General features: G+C 42.8%; 2 protein-coding genes across 4 annotated transcripts; both read right to left on the minus strand.

Moving 5' to 3' along the window:
* Nucleotides 1–578: 578 nt before the first annotated feature.
* Nucleotides 579–4,378, minus strand: LOC115106710 (zinc finger protein with KRAB and SCAN domains 1-like). Of its 2 annotated transcripts, XM_029629702.2 has the most exons (3): nt 4,045–4,378; nt 2,069–2,259; nt 579–1,950 (listed from the first exon to the last, which is right to left on the minus strand). In XM_029629702.2, exons 2-3 carry the CDS (start codon nt 2,256–2,258, stop codon nt 1,007–1,009), a joined length of 1,134 nt encoding a protein of 377 aa, XP_029485562.1. In that variant the 5' UTR covers nt 2,259; nt 4,045–4,378; the 3' UTR covers nt 579–1,006. The 2 variants fall into 2 exon arrangements, with proteins under 2 accessions (XP_029485562.1, XP_029485563.1); XM_029629703.2 differs by lacking the exon at nt 4,045–4,378 and having other exon boundaries at nt 2,069–4,037.
* An 11,729-nt stretch (nt 4,379–16,107) lies between these two features.
* On the minus strand, nt 16,108–18,863 carry LOC115106709 (zinc finger protein 135-like). Of its 2 annotated transcripts, none has more exons than XM_029629700.2 (2): nt 18,281–18,863; nt 16,108–17,960 (listed from the first exon to the last, which is right to left on the minus strand). In XM_029629700.2, exons 1-2 carry the CDS (start codon nt 18,468–18,470, stop codon nt 17,008–17,010), a joined length of 1,143 nt encoding a protein of 380 aa, XP_029485560.1. In that variant the 5' UTR covers nt 18,471–18,863; the 3' UTR covers nt 16,108–17,007. The 2 variants fall into 2 exon arrangements, with proteins under 2 accessions (XP_029485560.1, XP_029485561.1); XM_029629701.2 differs by having other exon boundaries at nt 16,108–17,933; nt 18,281–18,859.
* Nucleotides 18,864–18,946: the final 83 nt, after the last annotated feature.

The raw sequence follows: 18,946 nt of genomic DNA on the forward strand, positions 1-18,946 counted from the left end.
TGCAAAACAGAAACAGCGTAATGATTACACCCCTGACTAGTTTAAGCAAATAATGAGTCGATCCAGCTTCATTCGTAGTTATATCCGAAGAGGAAGAGACGCCCAAATCGGAGGAAAATCTCTCTCTTTAGCAGGAGTTGTTTTTTCGCCCACCAAGCAAGAAGTTTCATAATACTGACATGTTTTTAATCAAGCATATTCATGTCATGAGGCTAGTAGCATAGCATCTCTCTCCATTGAATACTGGCCGTTGATGTCAACAAACCAAACCAAATATTAAAAAATAGATTACAATAATGAGCTGTATCCACCAATTCAAAAGGATAGGCAGGAGCTAGACAGCCCACCGTGCTGCTTTGTGAACGACTTCCATTGTTAGGGTGGAAAGACATGTCAGTATATCCATACATTTTGGTATATCACTCCGGGCTTCCATGTAGGTTAAAACAAAAATATTACATGCCTTAGGCACTACAGGACCAGGGTTGCCTACTCCTCTGCATTAGAGGTTGCAAGCCTGTTCAATTAATTATATTTATTTGTTCTGACAGGTAGAAAGAGAGTCCTGACCCAAGTCCTCAGTTTGCTCACTTCTCTCTTTAATCATCATGAACACAATGTTGTAATGCTCGATTTGTCACACAACATCCAAGTCTTTCCTGTATGTGTACAGAGGAGATAAATGTTTCAGTGTACAAAACATTTTGTTGCTTACACCGCACTCTCTTATTCAAAAGCCAGTGATAAGAGGTTTGCCTATTGAATAATGAACACTCCAGTGGATCAAAGGTATGCCATCCACTAATGGTCAAAATACATGTTACCCATTGACTAAATCGATAACCTGAATAATACAGCCAATCCACCCATGAGTATGACCCAGTCACTTTACTTTTTCAGCACTGCAGATCTCATGTTAATTTCAGTACCACGCACTGCATGTGCATTCATTCATATGCACTGTATGTGCATTTATAGTTTTTTCTCAAAAGATTGCTTTGAACGCCTAGTTTGACTGTTGATCTCTCCATGCCTGCTGCAGGTGTAAGGTCTCTCCGATGTGGATCTTCTGATGCCTCTTTAGGTTCTCCCCACGGCTGAAGCTCTTGCCGCACTGGCCGCAATAGTATGGCTTCTCCCCTGTGTGGACCCTTTTGTGCTTTTTGAGGTCCCCGGCCTGACTGAAACACCGGCCGCACTGAAGGCAGCAGTAGGGTTTCTCGCCCGTGTGACAGCGCTGGTGGATACGCAGGTTCCCCACCCGGCTGAACGTCTTGCCGCACACAAAGCAGCTGTGCGGCTCATCCCTCCTGAAGTGTTGCCTATGGTGTTTCCTCCCGTCCCTACTGTTTTTCCCAAACCCAAACCTCCTCCCGGCGCTGTTGTGACTCGAGTGGACGAATACAAGTTCGTTATATGGTCCAGTGCTCACATGAGACTTGTGAGCATTCGTTGTTGGGTCGTAGCGTGTGGAATTGCAGCTTAAATCGACACAATCAAAGGTCTCCGGGATAGTCAACGGTTCGGGTGCTGAGCACTCGGTGGGCTCGGGTTCTGTCTTGATAACAGTCAGATTGATGCCAAGCTGGGTGTTTCCCTGTGAAGTGCTATTCAAGTCTGAATGCGAGTCATTTTTCACACCCTGAGGCATGTGGACCGAAACGGCTTCATCTGATTGCCGTGCCACCTCCTCGTGATGCCCGGGTAAGGTTAAGGTAAAGTTACACTCTGTCTCATAGTGTGCTGTTTGATCCAGCTCCAGTGCATTGTACTCCTCCTCCTCCTGCCTTAGTATCACAGTCTGTTCAAAAGTGAGCGCTGGTTTCTCATCTATCTGTGTGGGCTCTGGGCTGTCCTGCCTCAGACTAGGGCTCCAACCCTGCTCTGACGGTTTCTCGATGGCCACTCTTCCACGGCCACCAGTCGCAGGAAATGTTGCAAGTTGAGCAGCTGCAAAACAAAACAGTGAAAGGGTGAACTTGAGCAAGCGGCAGAAAATGCCATCTTATTGATTTGATTATGTTGGACAGCGACCCACCACCACCACTGAGACACTATCCTGACTCACCTGTGTTCTCTCTCTTCATCTTGTCCTGCATTTCCTGCAGTCTTCTCCTCAGACTCTCATTCTCTCTCTGAGTTCTAGCTGTTTTCTCCTGGTACTCTGACACAGTCTCTTTCACCACCTCCAGAACCTCATGCACTGCCACCGTCAGCAGCTTCGCCACACGGGCATTCAGACGCTCAATTTTAGACATCCTGAAAGGAACATAAACAGAGGAGTCTGCTGGTCTGGACCAAAAACTATTGCATTACTTTCACGATAAGCAAACAGTGCAGTGTCAATTCACCTGCCACTAGATATTGATAGGAGGGATTGACTGTTATTGAATGAAATATTGAGCAGCTTACCCAATTCGAACAGAATGCTCAACCAATGAGAATGCTCATTGGTTGGTCACCCTCTTTGGTTGTACCTCTGTAGTGTAGTGTTGCACAGTATACTGAAACTTCGATACTAGAACATGGAAAAACGGTTCGGTACTAGAATTGGTTACTTTCTGTACTTCTGTCAAATGTGTCTCAAGTCGTATAATGATTGAGAGGATGAAGTCTATCAGCGCAGCCGATGTCCCCTTCTGCAGTGAGCGCACCGTTCATGCCTCTTACCTGCTCCATTTACTCATTGCTAGCTCCTCACTCATGCTGCACAGAAGTTACCACACTTGAATAATGCAACACGGCATGTAGAAATGTTGAAACTGTTCACAAAACAATGTCCATAAAGGCTAGAATCCTAATAATGCAAGATGATACCGGTAGCTTCCAGTTGTAATTGTAGGTTAACTTTCGTTGCTAGCTTACAGCTGAAGCTAACATCAAACAATTCACAACCCTAGCACTTTGTTTGTGATATAATGCAAATCATTATGCAAAATATGCTGATTTCAAAGCTGTGTCAGCTTTCAGCTTTCTCCACCTTTATTCAACCAGGTAGGCCAGGTGAGAACAAGTTCTCATTTACAACTGCGACCTGGCCAAGATAAAGCAAAGCAGTGCGACACAAACAACAGAGTTGCACATGGAATAAACAAACGTACAGTCAATAACACAATAGAAAAAAAAATCTATGTACAGTGTGTGCAAATTAGGTAAGATATGGGAGGTAAGCAATAAATAGGCCATAGTGGCAAAGTAATAACAATTTAGTAATTAAACACTGGAGTGATAGATGTGCAGTAGATGAATGTGCAAGTAGAGATACTGGGGTGCAAAGGAGCAAAAATATTAATAAATAGCAATATGGGGATGAGGTAGATGGATGGGCTACTTACAGATGGCCTATATGCCTCGTCATGAATGACTTAATTAATGGATTTTATAAAAGAAGAGATTGTAAATGTTGATCAGTACAATAAAATAAGTCCCAATTGGGAGGGAAACAGATTGTCATCTGTAGCCACATTAAATATTTTTTTAAGTATTTTCTTAAAACTGCATTGTTGGTTATGGGCTTGTAAGTAAGCATTTCACTGTAAGGTCTACACTTGTATTCGGCACATGTGACAAATACAATTGGATTTGAATAGTGAAAACAAGCACAATAACTCAATGTATACATTTACTCATTGAATATGCTTACACCTGTATTGTGAATAGGCCGCCTAGGCCATATTGATTTACCATGTTTACCAATAGAGGTTTACCATTCAAATAAATGATTACCGTTATGTAGTTACATTGGTAAAAACAGTCAAATTAATCATGATTGTACAATTTATTAATTGATGCATACATGGCTGTCTCTGAAAAATTTTGACATCAAATTTCAAATGTAATGATATTGAACTCAAAAGATATCCAACGATAAAACAGCAGTAACGTTAGCTGAGTTATACGTCTGGTATCGAGTTACTAAACCTGGTATCGAAAGAAATTCTGGTATCGTGACAACACACTCTAGTGTTGAAAACCCAGGCAGTGAGTGGGATACACTTTGTGTATGACACTCAAGTTTACACAAAAAAGTCAAACAATAGATACCTCTCTTTGTTGACCCTTATCCGCCGACTAGATGTCCAAAACAACAGACAAGTTTGTATGGGGAATGGGCTAGCCAGCTAACGCGTTAGTTAGCACAGTACACCACAGTCGCCAGAAAAAAAACGTGTCCAACCTTTGGCTTACAACTTTTTAAAGTAATGTTGATAAAATTTACATTGTAAACGAAATAATCCTCGTATGAATACAGGTTAACTAATTGAACTAAGGTTCATGTTTTGTTAGAAAAAAAACACGCAGCAGCCTCTAAGTGTGACGCCCGCTGTGAAGCAGGCAGGAATAAAGAAGTACTTCCAGGTCACGGATATTCTTCGATGAGGTTGAAAAGCGATTGTCATCCAAAAAGGTTGCATTACCACCACCTACTAGACTGGAGTACAACTCCCTTATTAAACTTTGTTTATTTTTAATTTTTTTTTAAATAATAAAATAAACAAATTCTCTACACTTACTAAAAACCCACTCCGCTATTTAAATATATTTAGTCCTACCCCAGGCCAACAGCCTGAAAGGATGGGAAACTACCACTCAATACACCCTGTAACTCTTCTGACATCACGTTTCGCACACCCAAATACCTCTCTGCAGCTGTCACCACCATTTTTCTGTAACTGACGTTCCATCCCTGCAGTACAGTTGATAACCATTGCTATAAATGAAAAAAAATCCAATCTTACTGAAACATAACTTTTTTGGGCCTATCCCTCTGTACTGGTTCAGCTCTACTACTCACACCACTCCTCTCAGGATCCCTCCCCTTGACCCATCTTCCTCTTCTTTCTTCACTGGCTCAGCATATGACAACTTCTGCACTACTCTAACCCTGGAAACCTCAACCTGCCTCTCTCGCACCGGACGTTTCTGATCCACAGCCACATGAGCACCCCTACAATTAACATATACCATTACTTTCCCCAATGCTACACATTCTTTTGTCTCATGCCCTTCTGCACACTTCTCACACCTAGGACACTCCCTCCTACAGACTGCTGTCACAATGCCCATGAGCTTAACACATGTAACAACATAATGTATTCGGCACAAAAGCTTGTACGGGATATATATATCCTAACATCACTTTGTCGGGCAAAGACTCAACATCAAAACTCAAAAGGACAGACAATGACTCTTCTGTTTCACCACTCACACCACCCTGTCTGCGTCGCACCAAATAACGAGCGTCACAAAACCAGGCCACAGATTTTCTTCTTCTTTAAATTTGTATTGGTGGATCGCAACTAACTGAAAGGTGCATACACCACCACCTACTGTACGGGAGTGTGGGGATGATCACAGACTCCCAATTCATCTGTTTCGTCTATTGTTCTGGAAAATGAATTCATTACACTTTGTGACACAAAAAAGGAAGGGAAGAAAAATTCCCCTACCATCTAACCTTACAACCAATAAAACCTCACCACTATTCCACTACCTGACCCTATCTGATCCTACACCAGGCTGGCATTCTGGGAGGACGAGACATTATCGTTCAACACACTTTGTAACTCCTCTGCAGTAAAATATCAATAACCCAAGTACTTCTCTGCTGCTGCCACAACAACATCTATTTTCTGTTATTTACATTCCATTTCTGTGTTACAGTTGATAACCATGGCTATGAACGATAAGAAGCCAACCATACTGAAGCACATGTTATTCCGATCATTCCCTATTGGCCTCAGCAGAGAACTTAGAACCTCTTACATGCCGACCAGACCGGAAATGTCACGTGCGCGAGCATAGCAAAATAAGTGTACACATACATGTTATTCAATCATTGCACCCACGCTGCTCGCACGTATTAGCAAGCATCAGCGTGGTCAGGCACTAAAATAGAACTTGGTTCTATTTGTGACGCTCAGCACGCTGCAAGTCCTGCCTCTCCCATCTCCTCATTGGTTTTTAGGAGCAAATACCCATGTGCCATCTCCTCATTGGTTTTTAGGAGCATATACCCACATGGGTGATTGAAAGATGAACTGAGGTCCACACTCCAGTCGGTTGTGGTAATGCACCTTTTAAAGTTGGTTGCCAACCGCCACATAAATTCCAAAGAAGAAGCCTGAAGGAGGAAAGATTACTAGAAACAAACGTTTACCCTTTTATCTGTGGATTAATTGTCAGAGTAGAGGACTTTGAGCATTTCAGGTAAAATAACAACCCAATGTTTATATCCCAGGATAAATTAGCTAGCAACAGCTAGCTAGCTAAATGCCCATAAATGTTTAATGCTTTTCAACCTGTCCCCAAATTAATATAATTGATTCAGAGTTTCTTTAGATGTTTCAACCTGTGTGTCCTGATCAGTTTTGGTGTGGGGACAAAATCAACATGCATGCGATGGAGTGTGCGGTCAGCATGTTAGGATCCCTAGCCCTGGACCCATATTCCTCTACTTCTTCACTGTTTCCAGAAGGGTTTAACATTAAAAAATGTTTTTCAAAACATACACGTACAAACGACAGCATTACTAAATAAACTAAAGTAAATAAAGTAACACAATAAAATAACAATAACGAGGCTATATACAGGGGCTACCAAATCAAATCAAATCAAATTGTATTTGTCACATACACATGGTTAGCAGATGTTAATGCGAGTGTAGCGAAATGCTTGTGCTTCTAGTTCCGACAATGCAGTGATAACCAACAAGTAATCTAACTAACAATTCCAAAACTACTGTCTTATACACAGTGTAAGGGGATAAAGAATATGTACATAAGGATATATGAATGAGTGATGGTACAGAGCAGCATACAGTAGATGGTATCGAGTACAGTATATACATATGAGATGAGTATGTAGACAAAGTAAACAAAGTGGCATAGTTAAAGTGGCTAGTGATACATGTATTACATAAGGATGCAGTCGATGATGTAGAGTACAGTATATACGTATGCATATGAGATGAATAATGTAGGGTAAGTAACATTATATAAGGTAGCATTGTTTAAAGTGGCTAGTGATATATTTACATCATTTCCCATCAATTCCCATTATTAAAGTGGCTGGAGTTGGGTCAGTGTCAATGACAGTGTGTTGGCAGCAGCCACTCAATGTTAGTAGTGGCTGTTTAACAGTCTGATGGCCTTGAGATAGAAGCTGTTTTTCATTCTCTCGGTCCCAGCTTTGATGCACCTGTATTGACCTCGCCTTCTGGATGATAGCGGGGTGAACAGGCAGTGGTTCGGGTGGTTGATGTCCTTGATGATCTTTATGGCCTTCCTGTAACATCGGGTGGTGTAGGTGTCCTGGAGGGCAGGTAGTTTGCCCCCGGTGATGCGTTGTGCAGACCTCACTACCCTCTGGAGAGCCTTACGGTTGAGGGCGGAGCAGTTGCCGTACCAGGCGGTGATACAGCCCGCCAGGATGATCTCGATTGTGCATCTGTAGAAGTTTGTGAGTGCTTTTGGTGACAAGCCAAATTTCTTCAGCCTCCTGAGGTTGAAGAGGCGCTGCTGCGCCTTCTTCACGACGCTGTCAGTGTGAGTGGACCAATTCAGTTTGTCTGTGATGTGTATGCCGAGGAACTTAAAACTTGCTACCCTCTCCACTACTGTTCCATCGATGTGGATAGGGGGTGTTCCCTCTGCTGTTTCCTGAAGTCCACAATCATCTCCTTAGTTTTGTTGACGTTGAGTGTGAGGTTATTTTCCTGACACCACACTCCGAGGGCCCTCACCTCCTCCCTATAGGCCGTCTCGTCGTTGTTGGTAATCAAGCCTACCACTGTTGTGTCGTCCGCAAACTTGATGATTGAGTTGGAGGCGTGCGTGGGTGAACAGGGAGTACAGGAGAGGGCTCAGAACGCACCCTTGTGGGGCCCCCGTGTTGAGGATCAGCGGGGAGGAGATGTTGTTGCCTACCCTCACCACCTGGGGGCGACCCGTCAGGAAGTCCAGTACCCAGTTGCACAGGGCGGGGTCGAGACCCATGGTCTCGAGCTTGATGACGAGCTTGGAGGGTACTATGGTGTTGAATGCCGAGCTGTAGTCGCGGAAGTTAGAGTAACAATGATCCAATGTTTTTCCACCCCTGGTTGCGCAATCGATATGCTGATAAAATTTAGGGAGTCTTGTTTTCAGATTAGCTTTGTTAAAATCCCCAGCTACAATGAATGCAGCCTCCGGATAAATGGTTTCCAGTTTGCAAAGAGTTAAATAAAGTTCGTTCAGAGCCATCGATGTGTCTGCTTGGGGGGGGTATATACGGCTGTGATTATAATCGAAGAGAATTCTCTTGGAAGATAATGCGGTCTACATTTGATTGTGAGGAATTCTAAATCAGGTGAACAGAAGGATTTGAGTTCCTGTATGTTTCCTTCATCACACCATGTCTCGTTAGTCATGAGGCATACGCCCCCGCCACTCTTCTTACCAGAAAGATGTTTGTTTCTGTCGGCGCGATGCGTGGAGAAACCCGTTGGCTGCACCGCATCGGATAGCGTCTTCCCAGTAAGCCATGTTTCCGTGAAGCAGAGAACGTTGCAGTCTCTGATGTCCCTCTGGAATGCTACCCTTGCTCGGATTTCATCAACCTTGTTGTCAAGAGACTGGACATTGGCAAGAAGAATGCTGGGGAGTGGTGCGCGATGTGCCCTTGTCCGGAGTCTGACCAGAAGACCGCTACGTTTCCCTCTTTTTCGGAGTCGTTTTCTTGGGTCGCTGCATGCGATCCATTCCGTTGTCCTGTTTGTAAGGCAGAACACAGGATCCGCGTCGCGGAAAACATATTCTTGGTCGTACTGATGGTGAGTTGACGCTGATCTTATATTCAGTAGTTCTTCTTGACTGTATGTAATGAAACCTAAGATGACCTGGGGTACTAATGTAAGAAATAACACGTAGAAAAACTAAAAACTGCATAGTTTCCTAGGAACGCGAAGCGAGGCGGCCATCTCTGTCGGCGCCGGAAGTAAACCTTGTCTAGGGTTTCCGGGATGTTGTTGATGTGAGCCATGACCAGCCTTTCAAAGCACTTCATGGCTACTGACGTGAGTGCTACGGGGCGGTAGTCATTTAGGCATGTTACCTTCACATTCTTGAGCACAAGGACTATGGTGGTCTGCTTGAAACATGTAGGAATTACAGACTCGGTCAGATAAAGGTTGAAAATGTCAGTGAAGACACTTGCCAGTTGGTCCGCGCATGCTTCGAGTACATGGTAATCCGCCTGGCCCAGCGGCCTTGTGAATTTTGACCTGTTTAAAGGTCTTGCTCACATCGGCTACGGAGAACGTGATCACACAGTAATCTGGAACCGCTGGTGCTCTCATGTATGCTTCAGGGTTGCTTGCCTCGAAGCGAGCATTAAAAGGCATTTAGCCCATCTGGTAGGCTTGCGTCACTGGGCAGCTCACGGCTGGGTTTCCCTTTGTAGTCCGTAATAGTTTGCAAGCCCTGCCACATCCGACGAGCGTCAGAGCCGGTGTAGTAGGATTCAACCTTAGTCCTGTATTCACGCTTGCCTGTTTGATGATTCTTCTGAGGGCATAGCAGAATTTATTATAAGTGTCCGGGTTAGTGTCCCACTCCTTGAAAGCGACGGCTCTAGCCTTTAGCTCGGTGTGGATGTTGCCTGTAATCCATGACTTCTGGTTTGGATCTATACGTACGGTCACTTTGGGGACTTGAGGAAGCTGGTGACTGAGGTGGTATACTCCACAATGCCATTGGATGAATCCTGGAACACACTTGTTTTCTCAATCTAAGTAATATAGATGTATGTATGAGCATACAGTATATTTCCATTCACAAGGATACACTGTTTAGTAATGAACATTTTAAGCAAAAACAATGTGCCAGAGTTAATGCAGGAGCTAGAATGCTTTTTAGACCACCACTACCATGCACCGTTGGACATGAAACATGTCAAAGGCAGCAACTGCGCTTGCTCCGTCATATGCCCACCGCGCAAAAAGTAACAACCGAGGCCTTCTTCATCCAAAACCACTGGCGAAGGAGTCTTTCAGCACGGAGGCTATGGACATGTCAGGGACTGCTGGAGTCTATCGACAAAAAGCTGACGAAACTGGAGATGCTAGAGACAATCCAACAGAGCATCTCAGAACTGACACCTAGTTTGGAGTTCAGCCAAAAGGAAAAAAGACAAACTGAAGAAGGTGAACAAATCTTTGAAAGGTGCTGTACAAAACATTTAGAATGCAGTTGAGACAATTCATCGGGAGAATAGAACACTGAAGGAGTCACTGCTTGATGTACAATCTCAAGGAATGTTTCATGGATTCCTGAGATAGACTAAATCTAACCAGATGATAATGTGAAGGAATTTATGACTGAAAAGCTGAAACTGCCCTCCAATGTCGTGGAGAAAATCACATTCTCCAGGGTGCATAGAATGGGGAAACCCTTCAGAGCCATACCTCATGCAATTATTGCACTCTTTAAACATTTCCAACAGAAGGGAATGGTCAAAATCAGGGGCAGAGAATTAAAAGGAACCAACTATGGGATAAATGACCACTTTCCCCATGACATAAACCAGAGACGCAATGTACTCTATCCTGTCATGCGAGAACACAGGGGGCCGGAGTGACAGAGTTGCAATGGTTGTGGATAAACTGTACATACCGTTGAAGTCAGACGTTTATATACACCTTAGCCAAATACATTTAAACTCAGTTTTTCACAATTCCTGACATTTAATCCTAGTAAAAATTCTCTGTTTAGGTCAGTTAGGATCACCACTTTATTTTAAGAATGTGAAATGTAAGATTAATAGTAGAGAGAATGATTTATTTCAGCTTTTATTTATTTAATCACTTTCCTAGTGGATCAGAAGTTTACATACACTCAATTAGTATTTGGTAGCATTGCCTTTAAATAGTTTAATTTGGGTCAAACATTTCAGGTAGCCTTCCAAAAGCTTCCCACAATAAGTTGGGTGAATTTTGTCCCATTCTTCCTGACAGAGCTGGTGTAATGGAGTCAGGTTTGTAGGCCTCCTTGCTCGCACACACTTTTTCAGTTCTGCCCACAAATTTCCTATAGGATTGAAGTCAGGGCTTTGTGATGGCCACTCCAACACCTTGACTTGGTTGTCCTTAAGCCATTTTGCCACAACTTTGGAAGTATGCCTGGGGTCATTGTCCATTTGGAAGACTCATTTGCGACCAAGCTTTAACTTCCTGACTAATGTCTTGAGATGTTGCTTCAATATATCCACGTAATTTTCCGCCCTCATGATGCCATCTATTTTGTGAAGTGCACCAGTCCCTCCTGCAGCAAAGCACCCCCACAACATGATGCTGCCACCACCTTACATCCGGTTAAAATTAACCTTACTAAAATAAAAACACAAAATCTGGGAATAATTTGTATATCACTGGTTAGAGGATGACTTGTAGAAGACAGCCAGCTACAGTTTGGATTGTTGCATTTTGTTTCAAGTGGGTCGCCAACGTGGAAAGGTAAACGCAACAAACACTATTTTGTTAATCACTCATATCGATATCAATTTGAAATCAGTAGAGCGGGGGCAAACGTTTGAGGTGTATGCAATGTTTAAACAAACACTATTCAAAGGCCACAATGAATCTGAGAATAATTTACATGGTTAGAAGAGAATTTGCTAAAAGACAGTAATCTAAATTCTAGAACAGGGGTTTTAAACTAATTCCAAGGAGGGCCGAGTGTCTGTGGTTTTTGTTTTTTCCTTTCAATTAAGACCAAGACAACCAGGTGAGAGGAGTTCCTTACTAATTAATTCTTTACTAACCCACAGACTCTCGGGCTTAGGTGGAATGAGCTTGACACGTGTTCTAGAATGTCGGATGGAAGTTTTGGAAGGCTGCCAAAACAGTGAAGGAAACAAATCAATTGCTTTGTTATTTAATTTCAACAAATCACGACCCGCCATAGGATATCAACAGTGACAAGGATTGGTTGTTATTTGAGTGATAGTTTAACTCTCAAATCCATGAATTGGTACGAGGCCAGCGTCTTTTATACCGGGAGCTTTCAAATTTTCCACGCCATTTGAGTTAGAAAATTTAAAGTAGAAGACCACCAGTCCATACCATAAAATCAACAGTGCAAAACCAATGATATTGCTCTGTTTTGAGCAATCGATTTTGTGTCATTGTGTTGACTATGAATGTGTATCACTAATGAGGTAAAAAGGATGTGCAAATACCCTCATTCAATGTGGTCAAAACGTGAGGTTGTGTAATGTAGTAAAACATTCTGTCCAAGTACAGGAAATTAGAGTAACAGGGTTGGTTATGTTTCCACTTGACACTGCAGAAATATGTATTAGATGTTTATGTATTCCCATTGGTTGGTTGAATTTACATATTGATATTATGACATTGGTCATGCTTGCAGATAGGGGGGAGATCGCAAACTTAAATTCTTCCCAGTCTGATATTGACGTTCAAGCGGTAGGTCATGTTCTGAAATACTGTATTCTATTTTTCATATTTACAATGTGTGCGAGTTCACTATGTACATGTCCTGATATACACTACTGTTGAAAAGTTTGGGGTCACTTAGAAATGTCCTTCTCTTTCCATGAAAACATAGATGAAATGAGTTGCAAAATGAATAGGAAATATAGTCAAGATGTTGACAAGGTTATCAATAATGATTTTGAATTGAAATAATAATTGTGTCCTTCAAACTTTGCTTTTGTCAAAGTATCCTCCATTTGCAGCAATTACAGCCTTGCAGACCTTTGGCATTCTAGTTGTCAATTTGTTAAGGTAATCTGAAGAGATTTCACCCCATGCTTCCTGAAGCACCTCCCACAAATTGAATTGGCTTGATGGGCACTTACGAACTATACGGTCAAGCTGCTCCCACAACAACTCAATAGGGTTGAGATCCGGTGACTGTGCTGGCCACTCCATTAGACAGAATACCAGCTGACTGCTTCTTCCCTAAATAATTCTTGCACAGTTTGGAGCTGTGCTTTGGGACATTGTCCTGTTATAGGAGGAAATTGGCTCCAATTAAGCGCTGTCCACAGAGTATGGCATGATGTTGCAAAATGGAGTGATAGCCTTCCTTCCTCAAGATCCCTCTTACCCTGTACAAATCTACCACTTTACCACCACCAAAGCACCAGCAGACCATCACATTGCCTCCACCATGCTTGACAGATGGTATCAAGCATTCCTCCAGCATCTTTAATTTTTTTCTGCGTCTCACAAATGTTCTTTATGATCCGAACACCTCAAACTTATATTTGTCTGTCCATAACACTTTTTTCCAATCTTCCTCTGTCCAGTGTCTGTGTTCTTTTGCCCATCTTAATCTTTTCCTTTTATTGGCCAATCTGAGACATGGCTTTTTCTTTGCAACTCTTCCTAGAATGCCAGCATCCCGGAGTCGCCTCCACTATTGACGTTGAGACTGGTATTTTGCAGCTACTGTTTAATAAAGCTGCCAGTTGAGGACTTGTGAGGCGCCTGTTTCTCAAACTAGACACTAATGTACTTGTCCTCTTGCTCAGTTGTACAATGGGCCTTTCCACCCCTCTTCTATTCTGGTTTGAGACAGTTTGCGCTGTTCTGTGAAGGGAGTAGTACACAGTGCTGTAAGAGATCTTCCGTTTCTTGGCAATTTCTCACATGGAATAGCCTTCATTTCTCAGAACAAGAATAGACTGACGAGTTTCAGAAGAAAGTTCTTTGTTTCTGGCCATTTTAAGCCTGTAATTGAACCCACAAATGCTGATGCTCCAGATACTCAACTAGTCTAAAGAAGGACAGTTTTATTGCTTCTTTAATCAACACAACAGTTTTCAGCTGTGCTAACATAATCGCAAAAGGGTTTTCTAATGATCAATTAGCCTTTTAAAATGACAAACTTGGATTCGCTAACACAACGTGCCATTGGAACACAGGAGTGATGGTTGCTGATAATGGGCCTCTGTACGCCTATGTAGAAATTCCATTAAAAAAAAATTTTTTAATTAAAAATAATGTATCTGCAGGTTCCAGCACAATAGTCATTTACAACATTAACAATGTCTACACTGCATTTCTGATCAATTTGATGTCATTTTAAATGGACAAATAATGTGCTTTTCCTTCAAAAACAAGGACATTTCTAAGTGACCACAAACTTTTGAACAGTACCTGTTAGATATTTGATGCATCCTGGGATGTGTTTTGTATGTTATTGCTGTAAGAGCGAGTTAGCTAGCATGCTCTAATTGTAATGGTCACAGTTATTCCCATGTTAAAACAGACAAATCACGAACCTACAGCCATCAACATACTGTTGTCCTGTACATCTATTGTGCTTCCTTGTGTCTATCGTCAGGTACTTACATTTATTGTACTATTTTTGTCATTGTATAAATAAACATTTCAATTTAGGCAGAGAGCGTTCATACACTGAGCACACAAAACATTAAGAACACCTGCTCTTTCCATGACAGACTAACCAGGTGAAAGCTATGCTAACAATATTTACATTCAGCTTTTTGATACCTTCTAATCCGTGAGCATGTAAGCCCTTCACACTCATACCCGTATATATGGGTTGAAAATGGCATATTTGGACACTAATAAGCACCTAAATTGGAACGTAGTGTACAGCAACATGCTATACATGGCAATTCACAGCATTGTGTATTTTGACTGACAAGACATTCTGAATTTGAGCACCGCACGCAACAAGAAGTTGCCCCCATCCCTCCCGATAATTGGGCAACTTCTGCAATTTTGTTGTTGTCTGTTATGTCATCATACACTGGGTTGTTCTGAACACAATGAACCTGTTCGTTTATGGGGAAGAAAATTTGCTGTGGCACACGCACCTGAATGTACTCGTGTCTCCTTTCTATTGTGAACCAAAATTACAATCTGTTTCTCTGAATTGCCTTGTGAAAGCCTAACACTGTCAGATCATATAGGTAAAAGAAATGTACCTAGTTGAAGACTTCTTTGAGTCATAAAAGTGCATTGAAATGGATTAGGAACTGTAGACACTTGAGAGGCGTGTGGTCACTTGGAGACCAGTTTGTCCTTTCACCCTTGTCATTTTTGTCTTCCACAATTTTCCAGCAATAGTCTTGTTACTGAATGTATCCAGAGTAGTTTCTGATTTCATTATCAACAAATGCGGCAAAAGTACAGTAAATATAAAATACACATTTAAAATCAATGTAATGTTTGTATTAAGACTTGTGCCTGGTGAACTGTTGTGTACTCACCTTTGGTCTAATAATATCCCCATGAACTCCAAAATCATGGTTATGCATCTGCTTTTCGTATTTATTCTGTAACAAAAACATGTGCATTTAGCCCTATCCATGTAGACCATTTCCCACATGTGAAGGGTTTGCATGAATTAAGATGGGTTTCAATGCATTCCTACTTCAGCTGCTTCAATGATAACTATTTTTAAACTTAGCATTTGAAGGTATTGTTTTTTAAAATGATTATTTACCTTTATTTAACTAGGCAAGTAAGTTAAGAACAAATTCTTATTTTCAATGACAGCCGAGTGGGTTAACTGCCTTGATCAGAGGCAGAACAACAGGTTTTTACCTTGTCAGCTCGGGGATTCGATCTTGCAACCGTTTGGTTACTAGTCCAACACTCTAACCACTAGGCTACCTGCCACCCCCATCTTTTCTTGGAAGATATCTCAATATGTGAACTTTTTCCACTATTAATAATAATAATTTGAGCCAGCTGAGCAAGTGCACAAAGTTTCTACTAAAACGTCCTTTTCTAGTTGACATACGCTGTGTCCAATCAATCAATGTCTGGTTGTGTGAGAGTGTTTGGCTGTGGGATCGCCTAAGCCAGTGGAGGCAAAGCTCTACAAAACTTAATTGTACAAAGCCTATTATTTGGCAGGGAATACTATTATCTACTATGTAGATCAGTGATTCTACACCTCACTTTGCTCAAGCTGATCCACTCCGATGAATTAGGGTCATTTTAAGGGGAGAATCAATGAAACAAACCACAGGACATTATGCTTACAGGGTAAGGAAACCAATGTGATTTTGTCATTTGGGTGAATTATCCAATGAGCCTGTAAGTATCAAATGCTGTCACACATCAACCAATTATACATTTATTTGAACAGCTTATCTATGAAACACATGCTGCATACACACTGTCAGTCCATATAGTGTGTATTGATCCATGCTTGATTATGTCAATTAAGATAACTCAAATTGTAATGATCTTACAAACACTTCCATGAGTTGACTATAGGGAATGCAGTTAGTGCAGTCACAGTCACGTTGTTGGCTCTACAGGCCAGTTGCTGGTTTGATCCCAGTGTAACCGATGTGAAATGGCTAGCTAGTTAGCGGTGCGCGCTAGTAGACGTCACCCGCTCTGAGACTTTAAAGTAGAGGTTTCCCTTGCTCTGCAAAAACCGGAGCTTTTATGGAGTGACCGGTAACAATGCTTTGTGGGTGACAGTTTGTTGGTGTGTTCATAGGGTCCCTGGTTCAAGTAAGGAGAGGGACGGAAGCAACACTGTTACATGAATGCTTTTGACCGGGATCATTCAGTTGGGCTTTGTCCAGAGGTCAAAGTAGGTTGAGTGCAGCCAATGTAAAAATTTGGCTAGCTAGTTAGCGGCGTGCACCAGTAGCGTTCAAATCGGTGAGATCACCTGCTGAGACCTTGAAGTAGTTGTTTCCCATGCTTTGCAAGGTCTGCAGCTTTTGTGGAGCAATAGTTAATGATACTTTGGAGACAGTTGTTGTGTTCAGAGGGTCCCTGGTTCGAGCATGGAGAGGGACAGACAACGCTGTTACACAAACTAGCTCCAATTTCACTCTCAAAAAGTGTGGTCTACGTTATACCTTGTGACCATGTAGTAAGTGGCACACTATGCTTCGGGGGTCAAGCACAAAATCACCCCAACATCCATACAAACAGGCCAATGTTCAACAAATGCACTTCACTTTTGATTCAAGGACAATTAAATCTGAAAGTCTGAAACTTTATTCAACACTAAGATGCCTGACAATGTGAATTCTCTGATGCTTCTTAAGGTGACTGGACTGACTGAAAGTCTTGCCGCACTGTTGGCAGCCATACGGTCTTTCCCCAGTGTGAACCCTCTTGTGTTTCTGCAGGTTCCCAGCGTGACTGAAGCGTCTCCCACAGTGCAGGCAGCAGTAGGGTTTCTCCCCTGTGTGACAGCGCTGGTGGATTCGAAGATTCCCGATCCGGCTGAACGTCTTCCCGCACAGGATGCAGCTGTGGCTCTCCTCACGCCTAAGCAGAGGCCTATTTTGTCGCCTGGCGTCCTGGACCAACTCTGGGTGACATGTGAAGGGAAACGTGTCCACAAAGGTGTTTAGACCTTCTGCGTTGATGTAGTGCACTACACCGTGCATTTCCGGGTTGTTCTGCATGGGTTCCGGGGCACTGTGATTATGTGTTGCGCTACTATTCGAGTCTTCGCACTCAAAAAATGGGTTCTGGTCTGGTGTCTCTTGGGGAGCAGAGGAATATTCCAAGTGCTCAGGTTCGGTTTTGATTTCACCCGAGAACAGACCTGGGTGAGGAGGAGAGCTGGGATGGCTTAGGGGTAACATGTTGGAGGACATATGTCCAGTGTGCATGGAGTCTAGGTCGGAGTCACACAGAGAATGAGGCATGTATACAGTCAGGGCTGCCTCTGTCACCTGTGACAACCTCTCGGGAGGTGCTCCGCTACGCTCGGCTAACGTTAGTGTGACATTACACTCAGTCTCGGAGTCCTCCAAGTGGTCTAGCTCCAGTGAGTTGTTGTACTCGATCTCCAGTCTCCTCCACGGTTTCTGGGTGAGCAATGGTTTGTCCTCGTACTGTGTAGACTCTGGGTCCTGCGGCCAGGGGCTGCCCTCGCTTCCCTCCTCCTGCTCGGTTTTACCTGAAATGGCTGTGGGAGCAGGGGTAGACTGTTGAGCTGCCAATGACAAAGATGGTATCAGAAAACCACACCAAACACCATAGAGGGTAACAATTGTTGATTGTATTAATTTGATCAGGCATATCACAACAGCGTTTCTCATCTGTCCCCACAGATGAATAACTAAAGGACTATCTAAACATCAGAATTGACCTAGTTTCTGCTACATGTGCTTTTGAGGAAAACTACCCCCAACAACTTGATAGTCTCATCTGAGCAACCCAACATAATAGACTCAGAGCAGAAACAGAGTCAGGCCCTCCTCATTTTTACAGTCAACTAGGTCTATTACTTCAACAACAAGCATTGAATCTCACCTGTGTTCTCTCTCGTCATCTTTTCCTGAAGTTCCTGTAGTCTCCTCCTCAGACTCAAGTTCTCTCTCTGAGTTCTGGCTGTTTTCTCCTGGTACTCAGACACAGTCTCTTTCACCACCTCCAGAACCTCATGCACCGCCACCGTCAGCAGCTTCGCCACACGGGCGTTCAGACGCTCAATTTTCGACATGATTTACAAATTAGGTTACAGGACTACAAAGTGCAGTGAATGACTGTGAGAACGTCCAAGTTTCATGTAAAAAGGCAGGGCAGGGCTTACTTTGAAGCCATCGATGACCGTCCAATGGTAGCTGTTGTAAGCTAACTAGCTGCTAAGGTTACAGATATTAACACGTAGAGGCTCTGACATGCTAACGTTAGCTTCCGACTACATCAATGCCTGTTTTGGCTCCGATGTTTTCTTCTTTGTCGTCGTCGTCTGAGCGATCAACATGCAAGTTCAACATAAAATGTCTCACCTGTATCCATTTGTGGATAACGGCTGAACTGTTTTGTTGTAGCACAGGGCTCGTCACTTCCGCAAGTCACGTAAAGGGGCGGTTGCCAGAACGGACGCGCCCTCAAGTTCGTGTTTCACTTTGACAGTGATTTTCATTATCATTATAAGTAGTCCCAACAGTGGAATATATATTATTAACACATACA

The sequence above is a fragment of the Oncorhynchus nerka genome, linkage group LG23, assembly GCF_034236695.1.
Source record: "Oncorhynchus nerka isolate Pitt River linkage group LG23, Oner_Uvic_2.0, whole genome shotgun sequence".
Taxonomy (NCBI): domain Eukaryota; kingdom Metazoa; phylum Chordata; class Actinopteri; order Salmoniformes; family Salmonidae; genus Oncorhynchus; species Oncorhynchus nerka.

Coding starts and splice junctions, on each gene's coding strand:
- LOC115106709 (XM_029629700.2), bottom strand. CDS start 18,470: ATGTCGAAAATTGAGCGTCTGAACGCCCGTGTGGCGAAGCTGCTGACG. Junction 17,961..18,280: donor GATGACGAGAGAGAACACAG/GTGAGATTCAAT, acceptor TGTCATTGGCAG/CTCAACAGTCTACCCCTGCT.
- LOC115106710 (XM_029629702.2), bottom strand. CDS start 2,258: ATGTCTAAAATTGAGCGTCTGAATGCCCGTGTGGCGAAGCTGCTGACG. Junction 1,951..2,068: donor GATGAAGAGAGAGAACACAG/GTGAGTCAGGAT, acceptor TTTGTTTTGCAG/CTGCTCAACTTGCAACATTT.